The sequence below is a fragment of the Nanorana parkeri genome, unplaced genomic scaffold (assembly GCF_000935625.1).
Source record: "Nanorana parkeri isolate BGI_ZX_2015 unplaced genomic scaffold, ASM93562v1 scaffold1125, whole genome shotgun sequence".
Classification (NCBI taxonomy): Eukaryota; Metazoa; Chordata; class Amphibia; order Anura; family Dicroglossidae; genus Nanorana; species Nanorana parkeri.
Window position 1 is genome coordinate 79631 of NW_017307393.1, and position 23362 is coordinate 102992.

Genomic DNA, 23362 nt, shown 5'->3' on the forward strand with positions numbered 1-23362 from the left:
TTTTTTTTTTTTATAAATTCTTTATTTAGACAGTTTTTAAATGTTTACAAAATACTTAGAAAAGTTGTTGCAAGAAATAAACAGTAAACGTGCACATACGCAGGTATGGGATATCACAGGTAACGTAGTGATTGCAAACACAGTATGTGACTTTATATGCAAATGATAACAATATGAAGTAAGGGGTAGAGAGAGAGTATGAGAGTCATTACGCAGGCGGGCTGCGGTGACATTTTGAAGTGTCCACTGATGTGGGTCTACTACTAGGACAAAATTGGTGGGGGACTCTCTTTCCTTCGGGTTTTTTCCCCCTTTTGGTGGGGGGGCTCTCCCGATCTTTGACAGGAGGCAGAGCGGTGTGGGAGGAGAGACGCCGACAGGTCACAGCGCTCTCCTACTGCACCGCTCAGCCGCCTGTGACAGTTTCTCTCCTCCCCGCTGGGACACAGAGCAGCGCCCAGCGGGGAGGAGAGAAAGCACGGATGCGCCGCTATTTTGGCCAGAAAATGGCACTTTCGCCATTTTAACAAAAGTGCCATTTTCAGCCGATATGTTTCGGCGGCTAATATATCAGTGCATCCCTAATATTTATTATACATTCTCTCAAAAACTATGATAGTAACAATTGATGATGATTATGATGATAAGGAGAATTACACCCTTACCTCAGCATTCCTTTTCATCGGGTTGCCAATTTCACATATAGCCTTTGATGCATTTTCATTGGATTGACACACCACCAACTTGTCCTGGGGTGAACAAACACACAGTGTATCAGAAGCTAAGAAACAGAACACATCTCATACTCTGGGAATAAAAGTAGTCCAAATTTATTTAAAACAAAAACCAAAAACTTTAATATATTGCAGCCTACCAATCCTTCGGCATAGTGGTTTCATTAGTTTCCTTTAAATGTTTTGTTCCTTCATTTTCACCTGGCGATCCTGCCAGTAACACTTCCTGTCCTAGGGTGACAACACTTACACACTGTACTGTATCTATGGAGGAGTAGCATTATAACCCCAGGTTGCTCTGCTGATTTGGACTACAAACCCCCTCTCCTCATCTCCATTACATATGGAGGAGAAGCTGTGTAGTCCACAGAAGAAAACCCTGGAAGACTGATAACATTGTTTAAAATATCAGTTTTATGCACAGGAATTTACAAGAACACAGGTTTATATCAGGATTAACAGGCACTGTATATATCTGTACTTGCAGAAAGTGTAATTTGGCTGACAAAACGAATGAAATCTAATGCAGCCGCCCCATCTAAATGCTGGTAAACTGTAATACATTATATTTTTGTTCTTGGATTTAGATATACTTTAAATTTGTATTATTTGCATGCTTTCTTCACCATGTCATGTCTGTCATACTGGAAAACCCAGATTAACCAAATTGTATTCTTTGAAAGAGTTTTGTATAAGAAGAGAAGCAGGACTCTCAAGTTCCATAGAATTTGGGATATTTGGTGGGAATCTTATTCCATGGTAACTATGCTTTACATTCACCCTAACCTTGCAGCAGCATTGTTGAACATTGAAGGTGCCATATTTTATACTTTCATTATATATGCTGACAAGCCCTCATTATAAGCCACACTCTGTATCTAAGACGGCTGTAAAGCTATCGTATTGTAATTGCACAACTGTTGTGAGAACAATAAAAAGTGGCCTGCTTGGAGGATCGGGTGAGTATATCTTTGTTATTTTAGCACCTGGACAAACACGAGCATTTAACCCTTGCAGTGCTGGGGTAGCCCCTCTGCAAGGGTTAAGAAAAAGTTTTGCTGGAGTTTTTTTTTTAACAAAAGATACATGCACTGAGACACATAATTTAAATTATAACATTAGGCTAATCTATTAAGTATTATTTGAGGCAAAACTTGTAAAGTACGCTAGTTTTATGGGACTAGGAAAGAGGAGTAACATTTTCTTGTCTTTTATAATGGCAGAAGAAAATCCTAAACATAATATAAGCCTGAGGCTATACCACCTTATGAAAGATTTACACTTAATAATTTATCATTTTAGTTATACATTTAAATATAAATTATAATTTATAATAAACTATTTCAAAATTAATATACTAATCATTTTGCAAACATGTTTCTGTTATGAATAATATGCAAATCAGAAAAATGAGTCTGAAATCACTTGCTGCTTGTACAATATTTCCCATTTCCTACAAACATTTACACATCAGAGACATCACTCAAAGATCATCAGTGATAAGAGACATTCATACCTTGAATGTCTCAAATGGACGGACACCTGAGTAAGACATGGTGTCAGGAAAGGTTGCAATCAGCTGGGCCTCATGGGCATCATCTCCATCTAGTTGTGGATTTTGTAGGTCAGAAGGAATATTATTTACTGTAATCTTGAGGATAATATCCTTCTGGTCAGTGAGTGCGAACACAGGAACATCGTTCTCACTGGAAAGAGAATAAGAGAAAATGAATCCGCTGCAGTCTGTGTTGTTAACACAAGAGGGCATACCTCACACATCTATTAAATAGAAGGCATTTCCTGAGTTACATATGATCTTCCTGCAATATTCTTTGACACATATATATATAATGCAGTGTTGGGCAGCATCCAAAGTATTGACTTTCACCAACCTTGAAAAAATGCTGCATGGCACGAGACAGTGGTACGAAGTAAATGTACTTTATTGGCGCAGGCTCATCCTTTATGAGAACAGTATGAGCACTTAGATGTACTATAATTATATAACCAGGGCCAAATTCAATTCCTGCAGCCTGATGATACAAGACCTTCAGTGCTAGGACCACCCCTCTGCTATGTTCACATCTTTTACAAGTATTTTCTTGGTTTGCTGGTCATAACGTCAGGTAGATTATTATGACAATGTCTATTTAAGATAATATAGTGATAATAGTAGACAATGTTTTATCATTTATCTTACCCATGCAGAAGAGTTTTTTTGCAGACAACCTCTTTTTTTTGTAAATTATTTTAATTCCTTATTTTGAAAAGTAGCATCAGATTTATGTTCTAACAGTGTGATTGACTGTGTCTTGTTCTGCCTTAGGCATTCCTCTTTAAATCATTCTCCAAAATCAGGATACCTGAAGGTTATACCATTAATATTATAACGTACCGGTATATTGCTTATATTTATCCTCCTTAAGTGACCCTGTCAGGCATATTGCTGTTCATGAGTACCACCAAAAAGTGCTGGTAAGAAAAGCCTTGACTTATGCCTGCTTAAGAAATAAGTCCCATTCTGTCATTTAAGAGTTCAATGTTGGAGCCTTTACTGGTTACAAAGGCCATAGCAATGGAGTACTACATAGTGGGGCCACACATTTGACACTATATAAAAACCATAACTTTCATGTTGCACAGGCAATGTTTATGTTCACGTCGGGCAAAGGTGTGAACACTCGGTCCAGGGGCTCCCTAAGTCCGCAGAAACTTCTGAGGATGATAAAAGGGAACTTTCCTGAAAATCACAGCAGCCACTTTAAAATGCCACACACAGGGCATATATGCCCGAACATGCAGATCAGCTGGTGGAAAGCGGGACTAGAGAATGAATATGGCTAAAAAGTTAAAATCACCTTGCTCCTCTTCTCCAATTCCTAAAGTGATTTTGTAATGTAAATGTAATTGCAGGGTAGAGTAGGGATGTATGGGAAAGGGAAAACATATGGTTTTAATCATTTGTGTAACAGCGTTTAATCCCTTGGTCTTTACTTTCTCATGCACTAATCATACAGCTTGTTTTTTGTTTTTTTTTGCTGGTTCTTGACCAGAGACACTGTTTTTATGAAAACATTTTCTTTTAAGAAAATTAAAACAATTCAGTAGAATATACCAAGAAAACAGCAATGCATCTATTGTCTCTGGCCATTTTTTTACCATTTCAGCATTATTTTTGATAAGATATTATTCAAGAGACTAGCAGAAAATGTCCAGCACAATTTAAAATAAAAGTTTGACCGTCATCTCTCGCCTCGACTATTGCAACTCTCTTCTTGCTGGCCTATCTTTAAACAAGCTATCCCCTCTTCAATGTACCATGTACTCATCCACCTTTTCATTGGCTACCACCCATTTCTGTCAATTCCTCCACTGGCTTCCAATAGCAGTGATTTTACAGCGGCTCCGCCGGGTTCTCAGTGTAATGACAGATGGTAACCAGGGACGCCCATCTGTCATTACACACAGAACCCGGCGGAGCCGCAGCGTAATGTCAGAACGGCGTCCCTGGTTACCTGGTAACCAGGGACGCTGATCTGAATCTAGTGGCCGAAGCCAGCTGTGTCTGGCTCTGCCCAACTGTCAGTAGCAGTAGCAGGCTGTCGGCCGGCCAATGGCCGGTCGTTCGGCCAGCTTCAAATTTCCCCTGGGCTCAGTGGAGCCGAAGCATATGCCTTCGGCTCGACTGAGCCCCTCGGCCAACTTCGGGAGCTGTTCGGGCTATAGTGAATATACCGTACAGCAGCCCTTCGGGTTCTTCTGAACCGAAGGGGTCCTGGGGCTGAACCTAGCCGAAGGATCAGCCGAAGCTACGGCTAGATCCTTCGGCAGCTTTGTGAATAGCCCCCTAAGTGCGTGATTTGCAAAGCCACACACAAGCAGCTTGTATTTACAATTGGCTTACTCTTTGGTCAGACCAGCATGGCACTGAAAGAGAACCAACAAGGCTATAAAATTAGAAACATCATTCATGCAACCTGCAGTCAAATTAGGCTAATGCCAACATCAGGACAGTAAAGGCATTACTCTTTTAGGGATGTAGGCATAGGTCTGTATGGACAGCCAGAAATTATTGTATGGGGTATGGACAGCCAGAAATTATTTAACCTGTCAATTAGTGTTGGCCAGAGTCATTATGAGAACAAGGCAATAGAGGGACGTTTTCAGGCACCAAATACAATTTAAAGCTAACAATTTATTAGGTAACCTGACCTCCATATTAAAAGAAAGGGATTCTCATAATTTGACAAGGTTTAACTTATCAATTTCAGGAATCTATAAGTGCAAATGTAACTGTAATAGTAAATAAAATTAGCAAAATTGATAATTTCAAAGAGCCAGTTTTGAGCTTCCTAAAATGTAAAGCTATATGGTATTTGTGGGTCAGGGGCCAAAGACATAGGCAAGACACTTTGTGATTTCTCATGACTGCCATAGATCAAGCAGAGCCTGGCATTAGATATTTATGAATGCCAGAGTCTTTTAGCATATTATCCAAGCATAAAAGGTTAACAAAATACATTTACTGATACTAGGGTCTGGCATTACCAAAGACTCAAATTATATTTAATAATTACATCAGGATGCACTGAGGAGTAATTCATTTACAATGGGGAAAAGAAAATGAGAACAGAAGTGGAGCTGATGCCAATAACAAACAATCAGGTGCCATGTTTCATTCTAAATTGGTTGCATGTTGGTTTTAATAAATCAACCTCTAAAATTAGCATTCAGATGTTACATTCCATTTTTTGCACTTACATGGGCAATGCTACAAAGTGTTCTGTGTTGCCAACACGAGAGTGGAAATTATAGTTCAACTGCAGGTTACTGTGACATATTTTGTCCTCTCCGCAGCCTTCTTTCAGAAAGTGTACCTGATCAGAGTAAAAACAACACATTTTGCATGAGACATGAATTTTGTTTATACTGTATAACAACTTGGGGCAGAAGCAGAGGTGCAACTAGTGACCTCAGGGCCCCGGTGCAAGAATCCATGAAGACCGCCCCCCCCCCCCCCCCCCAGAGAGCACCATAGACCTTGCACAGAGACTCTAAGGTGGGCTGTGGAGGGTCCCTTTCCCTGCACACATGCTGCTCCTCAACAGGAGGAAGAGGTCCCGGTACTGATATTAGCGGTTACCGGGATATTAAATATCATGGTAATCAGCGGTTACTACGGGCCCCGTTCTCCTGTCCTGGGCCCCCTCTAAGTGCCCGAGCTGCGACCCTGGTAGTTCCGCCGCTGGGCAGAAGTGCACAGCAAACTGGTGAACTGTAACCATGTCCAACACGCAGATATACAGGTGAAACTCGAATAATTAGAATATAGTGCAAAATTAATTACAGTAAGTGCTGCAAAAGGGGCCCAAACCAAGTACTGAGTACATATGCATGCTTGTACTTTTCAGAGGTCCGATATTGTTCTATGTACAATCCTTGTTTTATTGATTGCATGTAATAATCTACTTTTTGAGGTTGCGGATTTGGGGTTCTTGGGGTTTTCATGAGCTGTAAGCCATAATCATCACAATTATGACAAATCACGGCTTGAATTATCTTGCTTTGCATTTAATGAGTCTATCTCATATATTAGTTTCACCTTTTAAGTTGCATTAGTGAAATAAATGAACTTTGCACGATATTCTAATTATTCGAGTTTCACCTGTATGTGCAATTGTACAAATGCAGCACAATTATTCATGTAAGATCAACCACAAAGATATGTCGTATAAGATAATATTGGTATGATGAGGATTACAAATATGTAAAGAAGTTTACAATGTAATATGTATACAGTCTAACAAAGATCAGAGATCTATACTATATGATGTAGCAAATTATGAACTAGCATTCATACTAAATCACAGATGTTGTGGTTCAATTATATAACGAAGGGATTCTCAGAAGAAAGAACTGATGATGGGAAGGTCCAAAGGAAAAGGGAGATCAGAGGTTAAAGCAGAACTCTGGAGAAAACTATTATTAACCCTTGCAATGGTGCTATCTCCACACTGCAAGGTTTAGCTGCTTGTATTGATAATAACAAAGTTATACTCACCCGATCCTCGGAGGTGGCTGGCTGTGACAGTGCTACCTCCAGTTTGTCACCTCCTTCGGTGATGGAATATCCCTCAACATCCTCACGTTCTACACACAGTGTATATAACGTGATAAATGATGGGACCTTAGACTACTGCAATGGAGGGAGAGAAAGGCTCCAGGGACCGGTCTAAGAACAAGCTCTGAGGATCGGGTGAGTATAACTTTTTTTTTCCTTCCTAGACACAAATAAGCAATTAAACCTTGCAGTGTGGGGGTAGCCCCATTCAAAGGGTTAATAATCATATCCCCCTGGAGTCCTTTTTTAAGTTGGCTAGACAGCAATGCTGCAGCAATAAATGTGAACCTGCAGGTTATCAGGGGTCACTAGATAGAGCCTAGAAGCATATGAAATTCCTAAGCTCCTTGGCTCCCGCTACTGGCCATAATGCGCTGTGAATCTCGTACACACATCGGTTCGCTGTGCGAATGGTTTATAAATCACCACATAAGAGCTAAAGTTTGGTGTCATATTCCATTCAATGAGCTCCAAGAGTCAGACTCAGCTAAAGGGACTAAATAACAAGATGATGAGACATCAATGACTTGTAATAAAATAGTCCAATGTCATATATTTTTACTGAGTTAGTCCCTCAACAATGATACGTAGAAACACATTAGAAAAGATACACAGAAATAAAGACAGCTTATTGAACATATAAGATGTTGAATGTCTGATATGCTGAGATATATGCAAAGAAGGCTCCCAACCGTCAGGCCAAAATGTATGTTTTCCAATTTAATATGACTAAACTAGACTTTCTGACTTCATTTTAATAAACAATGTCAATTTCACTTGAATACAGATAACTGGTGACAAACATGTATATAAGACTATGCTTTATTTTTGCATTCTATATAAAAAAAACAAGTGACTGTATTATATATAGCAAGTTATGAATATATTTAATGCAGTGGGTTTGACCACTTCAGCTCTTGTACCTGTATACCCCCTTATGGGCCAAAGCAAAGGTCCTGTTTATTTGATGATCACCTTGTCATAATTTACGATAATACATACATTGTTTTTTTTTCCAGGGACAAACTAAGCTTTTTTGGGACAATCTTGTCTTGCAAAAATTATATATTTTTTAATGTTATCTATAGACAAAATGATTTTTAAAAAAGATGAAAAACTGTTTTTTTTTCTACTTTATGCTAAAAAAGTAGTTTTAATGTAAATAAAAAGTATACAAATTATTCTATAATTTGCCCAATTAAAATTACGTTTTGGTACAAAGCACGGCAACCGAATGAATGAAAACAAACAAAAAAAATGTTAATAATGAAAATCAGCAGAAAAATAATAGTGGAGAAGGGAAGGAAAAGTTCAGTAGGATGATTAGGGTAACTAAAGGTTAAGAGGGGTTAAATAGGAATACATTTAAATCACATTTATTTAAAAAATATATATTTACTTTTTACTTGCAAGTTTTTTTTTAATCATATAGTTACATAGTATTTGGGGTTGAATAAAGACATACGTCCATCAAGTCCAACCCATATAGGTCCATGCATCATCTCATTCTTAGGAATACTTGTATCCCTGAATATAGCATATGCAGATCACACATTTGATCAACACATGAATGAAATAGTAAATATAATGTAACAATAAATTACTCTTTTACACAATGACACCGGCAGACTATCCTGTCATTTTACACAGGGGTGACAGCAATTTCACAACTGCTCCTTCTATGTAACACAAATAATTTCCCTGTCATTTTGGCAGCCGGTAATTGCCAGTAATAGCAGTGGCAGTGGAAGAGGTGCTAAACATATGAAAATAGTCCCATAAGCTTTGTTGAAGTTTTAGGATGTACCTCCTATCCAGGGCCGGATTTACTCCACCTGCCGCCCCAAGGCCAGGTTCCACAATACACCCCCCCGCGCCGCTAGCCCCCCTCCCCATATCGGGCCTGCTCCTATCTTTAAAGAAGAACTCCAGGGAAATGTTTTTCTTAACCCTTGCAGTGGGGCTTCCCCTGCACTGCAAGGGTTAATTGCTCATTTTGGTCTAGGAGCAAAAATAACAAAGTTATACTCACCCAAACTTTGGAGCCAGCTGGCTGTGACAGTGCTCCCTCCTACCTGTCTTCTCCACTGCTGCAGCAATAGTATGTCCCTCAGCATCCTCATGTCCTATACATGTATATGACATGATGACTCACGGGACCTTAGACCACTGGAGTGGAGGGGGCGACAGGTTGGAAGGACTGGTGTAAGAGCCAGATCCGGTGAGTATAAATTTGCTATTTTTGCACATAGACCAAAACAAGCACTTAACCCTTGCAGTCTGGGGGTAGCCACGCTGCAAGGGTTAAGAATATTTTCCCTGGAGTTCTTCATAAAGGTCCTCAAATGGTAAAGTATGAATATGTGCTAAGATCAGGGCTAGGCAAACTCTGGCCCTCCAGCTGTGGTGCAAGTACAAATCCCATTAGGCATTGCAAGACTCTGACAGCCATAGGCATGACTCTCAGAATGCATGATGTAATTTGTAGTTTCACCCTGGTATAGACAGTATATTATTAGATTTAGGTTCCTAAGGCTTATCCTATAGGTACAACTTATGTCTGTCACAGTGGAATGCCATCTGGCCCCTGTTGTTGTTGAATGCACAAGCTTAAACAGTATGTAGTATGTAGAACAATACAAATAATCTAATAGAACATAATTGTATCTGTGAGTGAGTGTGATGAAACATTATCAGTACAGTTCAGCCCTCATAATGCAACCATTTATATCTCAATATACTAACCTCAGTGTTGTAGACATTGGGCTCTTCCTCACTGAGGATAGGCATGAGAGGGGGCAGCGACTCGTCTGCAGACTGACGCTTGTGTCTTGCTTCTAGGATATTGTATGTCAGAGTCACTGGGATCGATCGAAGTTTGTCTCTAACGTCCTCCTGTTAGTGATTGAGGAGATCAGTAAACCAGACAGGTATACAGCATTAACAGAATTAACACATCAGATACACAGGTATATGACATATATATAGGGGTCTATTCACTAAGCTGCCGTAGGCAGCCGAGTGACTAACCGACCCGAAGCGAAGTGAGCCGAACGCTGTTCGGCTATTCACTTCAGGCTGGTACGGCTAATTCCAGCCATTTATCGGCTGAAATCAGCCGTACATCGGGTGGCTTCGGCTGGCTTTGGGTCGGCCTACCCGAAGTGCAGAAGGAGTTCGACTCAGCTGATCCAACATCTGCATCGGCTCAGCCGAACCTCCGGCAGGCTACTCGCTGCTGTTCGGCCTATTCACATAGATGCCGAACAGCAGTGAGTGAATAGCCGAATGCCGCCAAGCGGCATTCGGCTCGGCTGTTCTACTCGGTCCCTCTGTGGGACCGAGCAGAACAGAAAAATAGTTTAAAAAGTAGAAAAAAATTAATAGAAAACGATTGTGCGGAGCTAGCAGTGACAGCTAGCTCCGCCCAACTGTTTTCTATTGGCCGGCGGTTCTGCTGCCGTCAAAAAAAAGTAAAAAAAAACATTTTCACCATAGGAATGCATTGTTAGATTCCTATTGGCTATTTCAATTTGCAATATCCAATAGCAAACTAGCTATTGTACCCGCCCTCTGCTGCTGTCAATCACTAGTAGGGATCTGATGGAGAACTGCAGCAGTGGGCGGGTACAATAGCTAGTTTGCTATTGGCTATTGCAAATATTCACTAACGTAATCCTGTGTTCCCTTTGAATACCCAATCATGCATGAGAAAAATTTCTGATAAAAAACACGATTTTTGCTAGCACATAATTAAGTATTTAAAGTGAACCCTGCTTCACATTATTTACTAACATTTAAAAATGAACAGCCTCCTCTCCTTTAGTAAACCAACCTTACTAAGTAAATAAAGTGTTTAGTATAGGTCACCTGAAGTTGGAATATGGCGGTAGTACAGCGGCTGGAGGACTGTCTGTGGAGTTCTACTGTGGTACTGAACTGGTGTTCTGGATCATTTGGTTGGCGGTTTATAAAAGAAACACGACTGGACTTCACTTGTTGTCTCCTAGTTGCTTCAGCCTCAAATACACATCTTAAAACTAAAAGAAATAGAAAATAAATGGATACAAAATTATAACTAAACATATTTGATAAAATGCATTTTTTTTTTCATTTGAACAACATACAATAAGATAGCTGAAATATCTAAAGCTTCCGACTTACAAAGTAACTTCAAAATACAATTTTATGGAGGTGCTCAAAATGGTCAGCATCTGATCTTAAGACTACAGTGGGAACTACCGTATGTATTAACTGGGTTCCTGTCTTCATCTGCCAGCAATTTCCATTCATACAATGTATGTATGTCATGTTGGCATGTGTGGCCCATGCCTGACTCAACTCACTAGAAAAGGACAAGGCTTCCATAGAAGACTGACCTTTACTGTACGACAGTCAGCTTTGTAAATAATCACCAGATTCATGCATTGTCTTAGAAGTGCAAAATGATGTACTTAATATTATTAATTTAAATAATAATTTACTTATTAAATTAAATAATAATCAAAAAGTAACATTTCATCAACATCAATGTGTCAAAGCTGCCCCTTGTCTAGTTTGCAAGACTTTCATACTTGAGACATACCACGACACCCACATAGCTCAGGCAATGGAGCCTCTCCCAGTCTTCTGCCCACTGTCTATCCACAATTTCTGTTCTTACCCAGCCCCATCTGCAGTGTGGACAAGTGTCCATACTACCCCTTACAGCCCCTGAAACACTCTGCCCTGCTTGGAGATGGTGGTGCAGATGGACGGCAGGGTCAACTCCTACAATGCGCAAATACCTTGGAAGAAATTGCTGTAGCTCGCGGTATACTGAGCTTTGGGTGATGTGAGGACGCTAGTTTGTGTCCTCCCGTTACCCTTAGGAGAACTATGGGGGAAAGCCCTGACCCCATAGTTCTCCTTTAAGGTCAATCAGTTTTGCATTATTCCCAGGTAGATTTCATGCAAAATCAATGCTGATGAAACTATTACTGAGAGTCCTGTGCTGGTGCTTTACTGAATTGTGTGGATAATCAAGCAGCAGTAAGCCTGCCCTTTTTACCTCCACCTATGTATGAGGACCAGAATGGCGAGGTATATGGCTAACAATTAGCTAAAACTATGTAGGCCCTATCAGATCCAGGTGCTTGCCATGCAAGTGGATTAGCTGACACTCCATTGTGTACAGGGCCGCCGTCAGGGAGGGTACGGCCGATACTCATGTAAGGGGCCTGGGCAGCCTCCGGGACCCGCCCGGGACCCATACATGAGTATCGGCCGACGGTGAAGTGCGAGGAGGCAGCCGGGCCCCCGCAGCAGCCGGGGATGGAGGATTGGCCCTAGCAGCTCCAGCAGCTTCAAGACAAGCTGGGGCCCCATCAGCAGCGCTGCTCGACTGAAGGCGGAAGTGACGTCACGTTGGTGGCGTGAAGTCACTTCCGGTCAGTCCAGCGGGTCGGGTGTGCAGGTCAGTGGCGGATCCGAGGGGGGAGCCGCTGCCGTCCTGAAACTGACAGGAGGATAGCGGCTGCGCTCTCCTCCCCGCCTACCGCTCGATCATCGTGATCGAGGCAGGCAGGGAGGAGAGAGAAGCCGCTGTCCTCCTGTCAGTATCAGGATGCCAGCAGCTGTGTGCGTGGCCGAGCGGAGGATCGGTTAGTATCACTGATATTTACCGATCCTCCGTGTACAGCACAAACACTGGAGTGATCGTCTGATCACTCCAGTGTTTGTAAATAACTGGGGACACATATGTATCCCCCCGTCCCCCCTCACACACACACATAACATACACGTGCAACATATTGTGGTGCACGCCAGGCACGTGAGCTGCAGTGCGTTGTTAGAATGCATCGCAGTGCATGATTTTTTTCTATCGTAAAAAAACATTAATTTAACTGTGGCAGCGCATGGCAAAGCTTTGTGACGCAATGCCGTGCGTTGTAATACCTTGTGTTGTAATGAAATATACGCCTGTATCATTTTATCACAACACAAACACCAACACAGCGCAAACATCATTTATAACATAAATCGCTTATTTACAGTTTAGGGTTCCTTCATTTATTTTTATAATCTCCCTTTCCTCAGCCTCTCATTGATGTGGGAGTATTGCTGACTTTACGTAAAATGTATAGCTGGTGGTATTCTGCATTCCTGTATAATGATTATACAGGAATGTAGAATACCACCAGCTATACAGGACTACAAATTCCAGCACTGGCGGAACTACCGGGTTGCAGCGGTCGCAATTGCGACCGGGCCTTGGCGTTCCGCCTGTTGGGAGGGGGGGGGGGGGGGCAAAAAGCTATTTACAAAAATGAAATTAATACAAAATATCATAAAGACAATTATGAAGTAAACTTCAAAAAAAGCTATCAGTAATTAATAATTCTGCCTCACAAGGCAGAAGTAAAAACTACTCACTGATCTTTGGATTGTAGGTTGCAGGGAAGGCACTATAGCTGAAACATGCTCTAAATTCCACACTGAAATGAGAAAGAAAAGCCTTGACAATATAGAAGCAACACATAACACTCAACACTGAACCTATCAAAGCCAGACAGTGATCTTGCTTGAACAAATCTTTCCAGTAAAAAGTAAATGACTGCCTTCTGGAATAATTTGACTCATCCACAGGGCACTTTTTGCTGTATGCAGATCGGTGGTTCTAAAATGGGTCTCCTGGTATCTTGGAACTCAGTAGTCTAACGATTGCTTTCTAAAAAGCATCAAGGCACCTTTAGCAAAAATGTTATATTATGGAATTGCTAGTTGGACTATAGGGCTGGTTCACTAACCGCGCCTATCCAACCCCCCTTCTGCATCATTAATCCACCCTAACTTTAGGTATGTGCCTTAGATCCTACTTATTATTTATTTCCATGTTCTATACAATTTAACCCCTTCCTGACTGATGACAGGATTATCCCGTTACGATCGTTCAGTTAGTTAATGTCACGGAATAATCCCGTCATGCGGTACAATGAAAGGACCAGCGCTCATTGAGTTACTGCTGTTGATGGGTCCCTCAGGGTCTACAGCAGACCCTCAACAGCAGATTAGGAGGTTACAGTCCTGTGATCATATCAATAGCTGATCCCTGTAATCGCAGAGCCGTGACAGTCACAGAGCTGGCAGCAGCTCACTGTGTTGTGCACCTGCGAGCCAGCTGTGTGTTAGAAAAGTGATACTAAGTATCTCTGGGGAAAATACTGTCTTCTACTCAGAGATACTATGGGGGTTATTCACAAAGCTAGCCGAAGGATCAGCCGTAGCTCCAGATGATCCTTCAGCTAGCTTCAGCCTCCTGAGCCCTTTGGTTCAGTAGAACAGCTCCCGAACAGCTCAGTCAAGCCGAAGGCATATGCTTCGGCTCGACTGAGTGAAACCCGAAGCAGTCCGAGTGACCGGCCATTGGCCAAAAGCCTTGCAACTGACAGCTTGGCAGAGCCAGCCATGATCTCACAGCTGGCTCCTGCCAGTTGCAATGACAATTTAGCGTCCCCTGGTTACCAGGTAACCAGGGGATGCTGAACTGTCATGAGAGCTCAGTGGAACCAGCCTTGATATCACAGCCGGCTCCGCTGAGCTCTCATTGTAATGAGAGCTCCGCACAATCATTTTCTACTTTTTTTTTAACTGTCTTTCTATTCTGCTCGGTACCATAGAGGTACCGAGCAGAATAGCCGAATGCCGCTTGGCGGCATTCGGCTAGTCACTAACTCCTGTTCGGCCCTTTTGAAAATAGGCCGAACAGCAGTGAGTAGCCTGCCGGAGGTTCGGCTCAGCCGATCCAGATGTTGGATCGGCTGAGTCAAACTCCTTCTGCACTTCGGGTCGGCCGAACATGCTGAGCATATTCGGCCAACCTGAAGCCAGCCGATGTATGGCTGATTTCAGCCGATATACGGCTGAAATGAGCTGTACAAGCCTGAAGTGAATAGCGTTTGGCTCACTTCACTTTGGGTCGGTTATTCACATGGCTGCCTTTGGCAGCTTTGTGAATAACCCTGTAAGTATCAAAGCCCCTGTAAGTAAAAAAATAACCCCTTAGTGCCAACTAGTCTTTTAAAAAAAAGAAAGATTAAAAATAAAAATTTTCAAATTTGTTTTGCATTTTTTAGGAAAAAAGTTTTAAAAAGTCAAAAAAGTTCAACAAATACATTTCTTAAAATTATGAGAAAATGTAGTGCCGAGGAGGTTATTAAAGATAGGAAACAAACATACTACGTTCTAAAATTGTTCCACACTAAAATTGTATTTCACTCCTTGTATTTTGTGACCTATAACTCCCAAATTAATCTGAAATCTCAGACATATGGTATGCCCTATAAATCAGGACGAATAAAATAATTTATTATGAATTACTTTCTGTTAGTTACACTAATTATGTAGATATTATTACTGCCAAAACTGTGAAAAATATAAAAAAATAACCCCTTAGTGCCAACTAGTCTTTTAAAAAAAAGAAAGATTAAAAATAAAAATTAGAAAGATTAAAAATTAGAAAAATTAAAAATTAGAAAGATTAAAAATTAGAAAGAATAAAAATTAGAAAGATTAAAAATAGAAATTACTTAGTAACCAGGGGACGCTGAACTGTCATTACAATGAGAGCTCAGCGGAGCCGGCTGTGATATGGTTCAGTAGATATCAAAGCCCCTGTAAGTAAAAAAATAACCCCTTAGTGCCAACTAGTCTTTTAAAAAAAAGAAAGATTAAAAATAAAAATTTTCAAATTTGTTTTGCATTTTTTAGGAAAAAAGTTTTAAAAAGTCAAAAAAGTTCAACAAATACATTTCTTAAAATTATGAGAAAATGTAGTGCCGAGGAGGTTATTAAAGATAGGAAACAAACATACTACGTTCTAAAATTGTTCCACACTAAAATTGTATTTCACTCCTTGTATTTTGTGACCTATAACTCCCAAATTAAACTGAAATCTCAGACATATGGTATGCCCTATAAATCAGGACGAATAAAATAATTTATTATGAATTACTTTCTGTTAGTTACACTAATTATGTAGATATTATTACTGCCAAAACTGTGAAAAATGTGTGTTTTTTTTATTATTAAAAAAATAAGAATGTATACATGCATATGTTACATCAAATTAAAGCCCATTTTGTCCTTTAAAACATGGTATATAATATGTGTAGGTGCAATGCACAAGAAGACGGATATTATGGTTAAAGGAGAACTATGACATGAGTGATTTCCACTCACGTCATAGTTCTAAGCCGACCTGTGACAATGAGACTGTCACAGGTCGGCTCAGTAGATCGGGAGGTGAGGGAAAACATACCAGGTTCCCTCACCTCTCGATCCTGTCACGGCTCTCTGCCGTGACAGGGGGAGGGGCTGGATTCCCCTCTCCCCGCTCCGATCTGCCAGCGCTGACTGGCGGAGCAGACAGGGGAGAGGGCGGGTACAGCTGGCTCTGCCTCTAGATAGGCAGAGCCAGCTGTCACTCACGCAGCTGGGCGGATCCCGTCATCTAAGTCGGGATCCGCTCCAGGTGCGGCGTCTCAGTATACCGCGAGCTGTAGCTCGCGGTATACTGAGCTTAGGGTGACGGGAGGACGCTAGTTTGTGTCCTCCCGTTACCCTAAGGAGAACTATGGGGAAAAACACTGACCCCATAGTTCTCCTTTAAACAAACACATAGCAAAAGTTACAAAATTGGTTGTGTCCCCAGGAACGAAAAACATTTCTGAAGCTGTGTCACTAAGGGGTTAATACCTATATGCTTGATAATAGGTCTCTGTAATATCTCTGTAAGATCTTCATAATATTTATGTACCTTGTAGCTCTATGCATGATATACCGCAAACCGTACTGCCCTCTGTATGTGAGTGACACATAGAGGATTGTTCTCTTTTTATTTGCACTGGATGTGATTATATTTATTTCCCCTTTGTACTAATGACTACAGCTGCTCATGGATTTAGCTATGTATGTATATTTTTTCAAAATCAATAACAATGTGTGTTTGTAATCTGACAATATAGCATCCATAATTTAAAAATATGTGAACAAAGAAAACATAATAAAACAGGACATAATGGGAATTTATTACAAAGAAAGGGAATGCGAACAAAACATGGCAAATAGCACAATTTCATGTATGGAGCATGCACAAAGCTACTTGCATTTAGTGATGCTAATTTTGTGTACTTGTAAACTTTATTAACGATCATGAGGATGAAATCTGATGCAGGCGTGATATACAAATTAGCAAAACTCATGTGCACAAATGTATATTGGTGTGGTACAGAACCTTTGATATGATGATGGTGCAACTGAATGCCAAATTCTCAGCAATAAAAATCCATTCTTACCAGATCCCGGGGCCATTCTTGCAGCTCTGCTGCTCCAAGTCAATGTTTTGCGGAGTAACAGTGACCTCTTTATTAACACGAATAACAGTGCGAGATCTGAGATGCAGAAAAGATAAACATTATAGTTGGCAACCTGACTTAATAACTGTGTAATTAAATATAATGATTTATTTATTTAACGGTGGACTCTTACATATAATGTTAAAGGAGAAATATGGGGTGAGTGAAAAACACTCATAATTCCTCCCCTCTCCGATCCTCCCCTCTCCGATCCTCCAGCGCTGACTGGAGGAACTGACGTGGGAGGGGGCGGGGACAGCTGGCTCTGCTTTTAGAGAGGCAGAGCCAGCTGTCAATCAGTCAGCAGGGTGGATCTTTACAGTATTGTGGGGTGGATCTCGACAGTACTCGGCGTAGCTCTGCGCTCTCAGCATATAGCGGGCAGTAGCCCGCTATAAACTGAGTTTTGGGTCACCGGAGGACATTAGTATATATCCTCCTGTGACCCTGAAGAGAACTATGGCTAAAAAGGGTTAGGCCATAGTTCTCCTTTAAATGACATAGTTTATCATTAGGAACTGCTGAATTAATTAATTGTTTCAGCTGTAATATGCTAAAAGGGAGCATTACACATACAACTAATACATTTTTGAAATTCAATTCTGGAATTTCTTGAAGTGTTAGAGGCATGGAGCATTAAAAAAAAAAAATGTTTTTCCAAAGTGAGGGTTGTTCTATTTTTAAAATCACACTAGAGACATAATTTATGACCAATGATATACAGTTATGCAGGAGCTCACCTGTAAAGGACCACTGTGTCAGATAAAGATCCAACTACCAGGTCTGGATATGAGTTTCCATCAATATCAAGGCCACCAGAAAATGAATAACCAAAGGTAGTTACCCCAACACTCACTCCATCCAAGATCTGTGGAACAAAGTAAAAAAACAGCTCAAAACTAAAGTTAAAGGGGGCTATTTTAGTTTTATAAATTGCAAAATTACAGTGCTTTCCATTTTCTTTTCCACACTTTCTACCATTACAACCAATAATCAAGACAGGTAAAATTCCAATTAAATCTATTAAATTCACCTAACATACATATTGCACAAAGGTGGACCCCAATCAACTTTTTATGAGACCTATGAAGGTTCCAGAGCTCATTTAGGCATCTCACAGCAAAAAAGGGGAGGATACTTAACCAGTTAAGACTTTTTCACCTTCCTTTTTATCTGTATATAAACTAAAAAAACCACATATACTTCTATTATTCGGGATGCTTTGTGTAGTAGTATACAGTCCTGGGTTAATACCAGAGTGTTGCACTACAGTGGAAAGGTTCTAGGGTTGTGAATATGTAAAACAACAGTGATCTGGAAATGTTCTGTTTCTTGTGCTCTTTCTAGACCCAGACAGTTTGTACACAATGTTACATAGTTACATAGTTACATAGTTACATAGTATTTGAGGTTGAATAAAGACATTAGTCCATCAAGTCCAACCTATTAGGATCTCATTCTAGGAGTACCTGTACCCCTGTATATTACGGTCCCTTAAGAAATCGTCCAAAAGTTTCTTGAACAATTCCACATTCTTTGCTGAAATCACCGCCTGTGGCAGTGAGTTCCAGACCCTAACTGATCTTACTGTGAAGAACCCCCTTCGCCCCTTGTGCTGGAATTTTTTTTCCACCAATTTTAGGTGGTGGCCTCTAGTTTTTGTAATGGAGTTAATTTTAAACAGTTTATCGCTAATGTTGCTGCCACCATTGAACATTTTGTACATGGAGATCATATCCCCCCTCAATCTCCTCACCTCCAATGTGAACATGTTTAAATTTAGTAGCCTTGTCTCGTAGCTCTGGTCCTCCATACCCCTAATTAGTTTGGTTGCCCTCCGCTGGACTTTTTCCAACTCAAGGACATCTTTTCTTAGTACTGGTGACCAGAACTGGACCGCGTACTCCAGATGAGGTCGAACCAATGATCTATAAAGTGGCAAAATTATAGACTTGTCCCTGCAATACATCCCCTTTTTAATACAGGACAAGACCCTGCTAGCTTTGTTTACAGCAGCCTGGCACTGCAAACTACCTTTCAGTTTGTGGTCTACAATGACCCCCAAATCCTTCTCCATTTCTGACTTCCCTAGCGGCATACCCATAATTGTATAACCCATTTGTTTATTTTTAATTCCAAAGTGCATTACTTTGCATTTATCGACATTAAACCTCATCTGCCACATTAATGCCCACTCCCCTATTTTATCCAGGTCCTCCTGTAATGTAATGCTGCAACAAGAGGCAATGGTGTTTTTGGAATGCTCCAACTAAATTTTCCTCTGATATTCAGATATTGTGCATCTTTGAAATATGGAATAATGCCTTTTATTTAGCTTTGTATTACCTGTGCTGGTTTGGTTACTAATCCTGTCCGGCTTCCATGATATATGAATAGTTTCCCACTGCCATCAAATGGTGCCCCAACAGCAATATCTGTAGACAGAAGTAAACAGGTTTTATGTTACTAACAGTTTCAGGTTAGGAAGAGGCTGAGGACAGTCTGGCTGAAATGTAATTTAAAGGAACTCAGTTGACATAAAGTCAGCTGTGGGTAGTTACATAGGAATCCTCATTATTCCAATTATAGAACACACGCCAGCCGACGACTGGACAATGAAGGAGCAGTAGCACATTGAAAAGTTCCTAACTTTGCTCTCTCCTCCTCTAAATAAAAGTTAGTGTCAGCACATTACCACTGCAGTGGAGTCTAACTTGCTACAAATGTTGACTCTTCCTCCAGGGCTCCTGTGCTGACAATTACATAAGGCTGATATCAAAAGAGGTTTATGTACTTTTAGCAGCTGTATTTTTATTAATAGATTCAGTGCTGGATTAATGGTGGCTTTTTACATTTGAATGAAATTAAGCATTAACATAAATACCCATATTGTAAGGTAAATGAAATCTCCAACAAGGTGAGTGAAACCTGTTTGTAATGATTCCAGCAGATGAACTTGGAGATTAAGGTGCAGATAATCTGCACAGCAGCCATGCACTCTGCACATAACATTACTATTTAAGGGAGTTTCTGTGAAGCTACTTATTGCAAAATAGCATTTATAAAGTTACTTGCTATACATATATAAATATCATACACAATGTGTGTTCTCAAGACATTATGTTTACCTTTGAATCCATCCTGATTTATATCCCCCAAGCTGCCCACAGTCAACCCAAACATGGAACCATCTGTTCCGTTCAGTCGTATAGGAGGAGAGCTATCCAGTTTCCCATCTTTATTCATGTAGACATACACGGCACCACCAATTTCCTCTTTCCGGGAGAAGAAATTGGGAGCACCTACCACTAGGTCAGTCCAGCTAAATAAAACAGATAATTGTAAATATGAATGAAATATAAAAAGTAAGAAATCAAAGAAAAGGTACAACACATTAGAAATATTGATAAAATATAGTGTATTGCTTTTAAAGGATCAATAAACATAATTATATAAATGTGGCTTTAATCAAATAGCTGTAAAAAGCGTTTAGTAAGAAAGCTATAAATGTTTTAGGAGTATGTCAGTACTGAAGAAATTTAAAATAGGCAAGGTTTATCACTCACGGCTGACAGCTACCCAGATAAAAGCTGCCATGGGTCACTTATAGCCTCTTTTAGCCTAAGATAGCTAAGAACAGAGTGAAAGGGGTAATGTACTGAATGAAAATAGGCTTATTTGCTTTGTTTTTTTGCAAGGGAATTTACCTTTAGCTTAGTGAATAAGGGGAAGCTATGCTGACTTCCATCATGCAATCACATGCAAACAAAAATACAGTTTTTGTTTACTGTTCTTGCACGGTTCTTTGCAAAGTGAATTTTTTTAACCACCTTCACTAAACTAAGGGAAAATTCCCTTTCTATGTGAATAGCCTATTTGCCTCTAGGAAATCAACCCAAAGTTTGCCAATATCATATTGGTCATAGATTTCCACCTATGTGCCTGTAAGGAAACTTGTAATTCATCTTTCAAATTGGTGTCTGTTTATAAAAAATAACTTGTAATATGTGCTTATAATTTACATCAGCATCATCATTTATAGACTATCACTGATCACCAGCTTTGTAAGAAGTCACAGTAAACAAGGACTGCAGGAACTTTCAATAACTGAACACCAGCACAGGTCTTTAGCTGTTTTGTACATTCTGTGTTCCCCTCGCACAAGTCATATTAAAGGATCAGTTCACCAAGAAAGTATTTTAGATATAGGTGAAATCTGCTAAGCTGAATCAGCCCCTTCCTCCATATATATCTTGGTGCGCAGACCCAAGTAGCTCAAACATAGACATTTCACTAATAAAGTCCATAAAATATATAGGAAATATTCAGATGGCTTAACTTGCCAGCATCTACTAAAAGCTGAAACATCACCTTTGTAAGGACTGATCCATTAGCTGTTATTTGCAAATAGCCTATGATCAATTGGCGCTTACCCCTGGTGACTCTCGGTCACAAGCCCTACAGGGTTTTTAAGGAGCATCTAAGCTTTATTGTTTTCAATCATAGTATAATAAAATGTGATGAAGTGTTTGTTGGTCTTACTTACCCATCACCATTGAGGTCCTCAACTGCTACAGAGTAACCAAACGATGAGGCAAGAGTCTCTCCCCATAGCGTTAGCTCTGGAACAAGTTGGCTTCCACTCTCTTGGCGAAGAACAACCACGGCCCCTGTGTGATTTGCCCGGGGGGCACCGCTTACAAAGCTCAGCTTGTTCTTCCCTGTCACCCCCCACCCTGAGTCCACTGAGAAACCTGGAGGAATCAGGGGAAGAGTCAGCAACTTTTAATAATCAACACTTATAAACTAGAGGGAGCATGTCACACAAGAGATGTTAGAGAAAGGAGAAAGCACTGAAGGTTACTGATTACTGGGAGACCCATCTATAGTAAGAAGCCATGGTACAGATGGAGAGCATTAGAGGCTGCAGTCAAAGGCATTATGGTTTCTTTGATTAAGAAATCTTACTTCTGTATTTGTGAATATACTGTAATTGTCCATGTACATAGAGTTTTTCAGCCCTTTCCAATAATATATTTCCATAAGGCTTAGTACAGGTTCAGTCGACCGAAAAAGAAACATTTCATTTGTACACTTTCTGGTGGGCTGAGTCACCCAGTGGCTTTTTATATCTCTTTGGGGCTCCAGTATGAGAGATTTTCCCATCCAATGGGAACTGGGTAATTACTGCCATAGATGTGCGACCTGAGGACTCCACAACAGAGATCCCACCACTAGTGTCCCTGAGGGACACAAAAACCTGTTAGCTGATTTACATCTCCAACATTTTCCAAACACTGCACCTTTAGCTCTAGGGGGAGTGGCCATTTAACATTGTAATGATAATGAAAGTTTAAGTCAATGTAAAACCAAATCATTGTCGGGTTTCTGCTCTCTCTCTCTCTAAGTCCAAGGCCTATTTTAATAAGACGACCACCAGCTTCCAATTCTGCAGGATGGTCATCTCCCTGGGCTACAATCCAAGCCACTGCAGTCAATCTCCCCTGCTGGTTTATTGACAGCCGCTCTGACCATTTAGCAGATGAGAAAGGTACTTCTTGTAAATTTAACGGCATCTTTATATGGACAGCTTGGCCTGTTACAGTTAGTGGAAAAATCATATCTACTATCAGGATCAACATTTAATAAAACTATGTTACAGGGGGATTCAGAAAAGCATACAATGCTATGTTAGTGGTAGTAATAGTCTGCATCATATACAGTATGTAAGTTTTATATTTTGGACCATAGTTATACTTTAAACTATGACTGTGAGTTATTGCATCAGCTTAAAGTACCAAATCATTGTCTCCTGCAAGTTTTACCCATGTATTCAGCATCAAGCTCCACTCTGTGAACTCTCTGTATTCTGAAAGGCAACCACACTGACTGCAGTAGGAGGACAGAACTGAAATGCAAGCCAACAGATTTTTGTGCTGGAAAACTTCAGGTGAGCAATGCTCTAAAGGGCCAAAAAACTCTTGTGTACTGTGATTATAGTTCAGCTGGAGTTATAAAACAAATCGACATTCAGTTTAAATGTGTAGTAATATATCCAGAGGGGAAGTCCTGAATTAAAAGGCCATTAAACCTAAAATTATATATATATAGAT

The 23362-nt window shown here is 40.4% G+C and overlaps 1 protein-coding gene across 1 annotated transcript in view; it reads right to left on the bottom strand.

Annotated features, from left to right (window-relative positions):
* ITGA7 (integrin subunit alpha 7) overlaps nucleotides 1-23362 on the bottom strand; it is a 124962-nt gene that overhangs the window by 17563 nt on the left and 84037 nt on the right. Inside the window, exons 6-16 of the mRNA XM_018567975.1 lie at nucleotides 21796-22003; nucleotides 20378-20571; nucleotides 19596-19684; nucleotides 17990-18117; nucleotides 17190-17285; nucleotides 13270-13331; nucleotides 10726-10895; nucleotides 9601-9750; nucleotides 5496-5611; nucleotides 2251-2440; nucleotides 666-743 (exon numbers count right to left, since the gene is read on the bottom strand). Of these exons, the coding sequence (XP_018423477.1) occupies nucleotides 666-743; nucleotides 2251-2440; nucleotides 5496-5611; nucleotides 9601-9750; nucleotides 10726-10895; nucleotides 13270-13331; nucleotides 17190-17285; nucleotides 17990-18117; nucleotides 19596-19684; nucleotides 20378-20571; nucleotides 21796-22003 (1481 nt within the window). The remainder of the gene's footprint in view (nucleotides 1-665; nucleotides 744-2250; nucleotides 2441-5495; nucleotides 5612-9600; nucleotides 9751-10725; nucleotides 10896-13269; nucleotides 13332-17189; nucleotides 17286-17989; nucleotides 18118-19595; nucleotides 19685-20377; nucleotides 20572-21795; nucleotides 22004-23362) is intronic.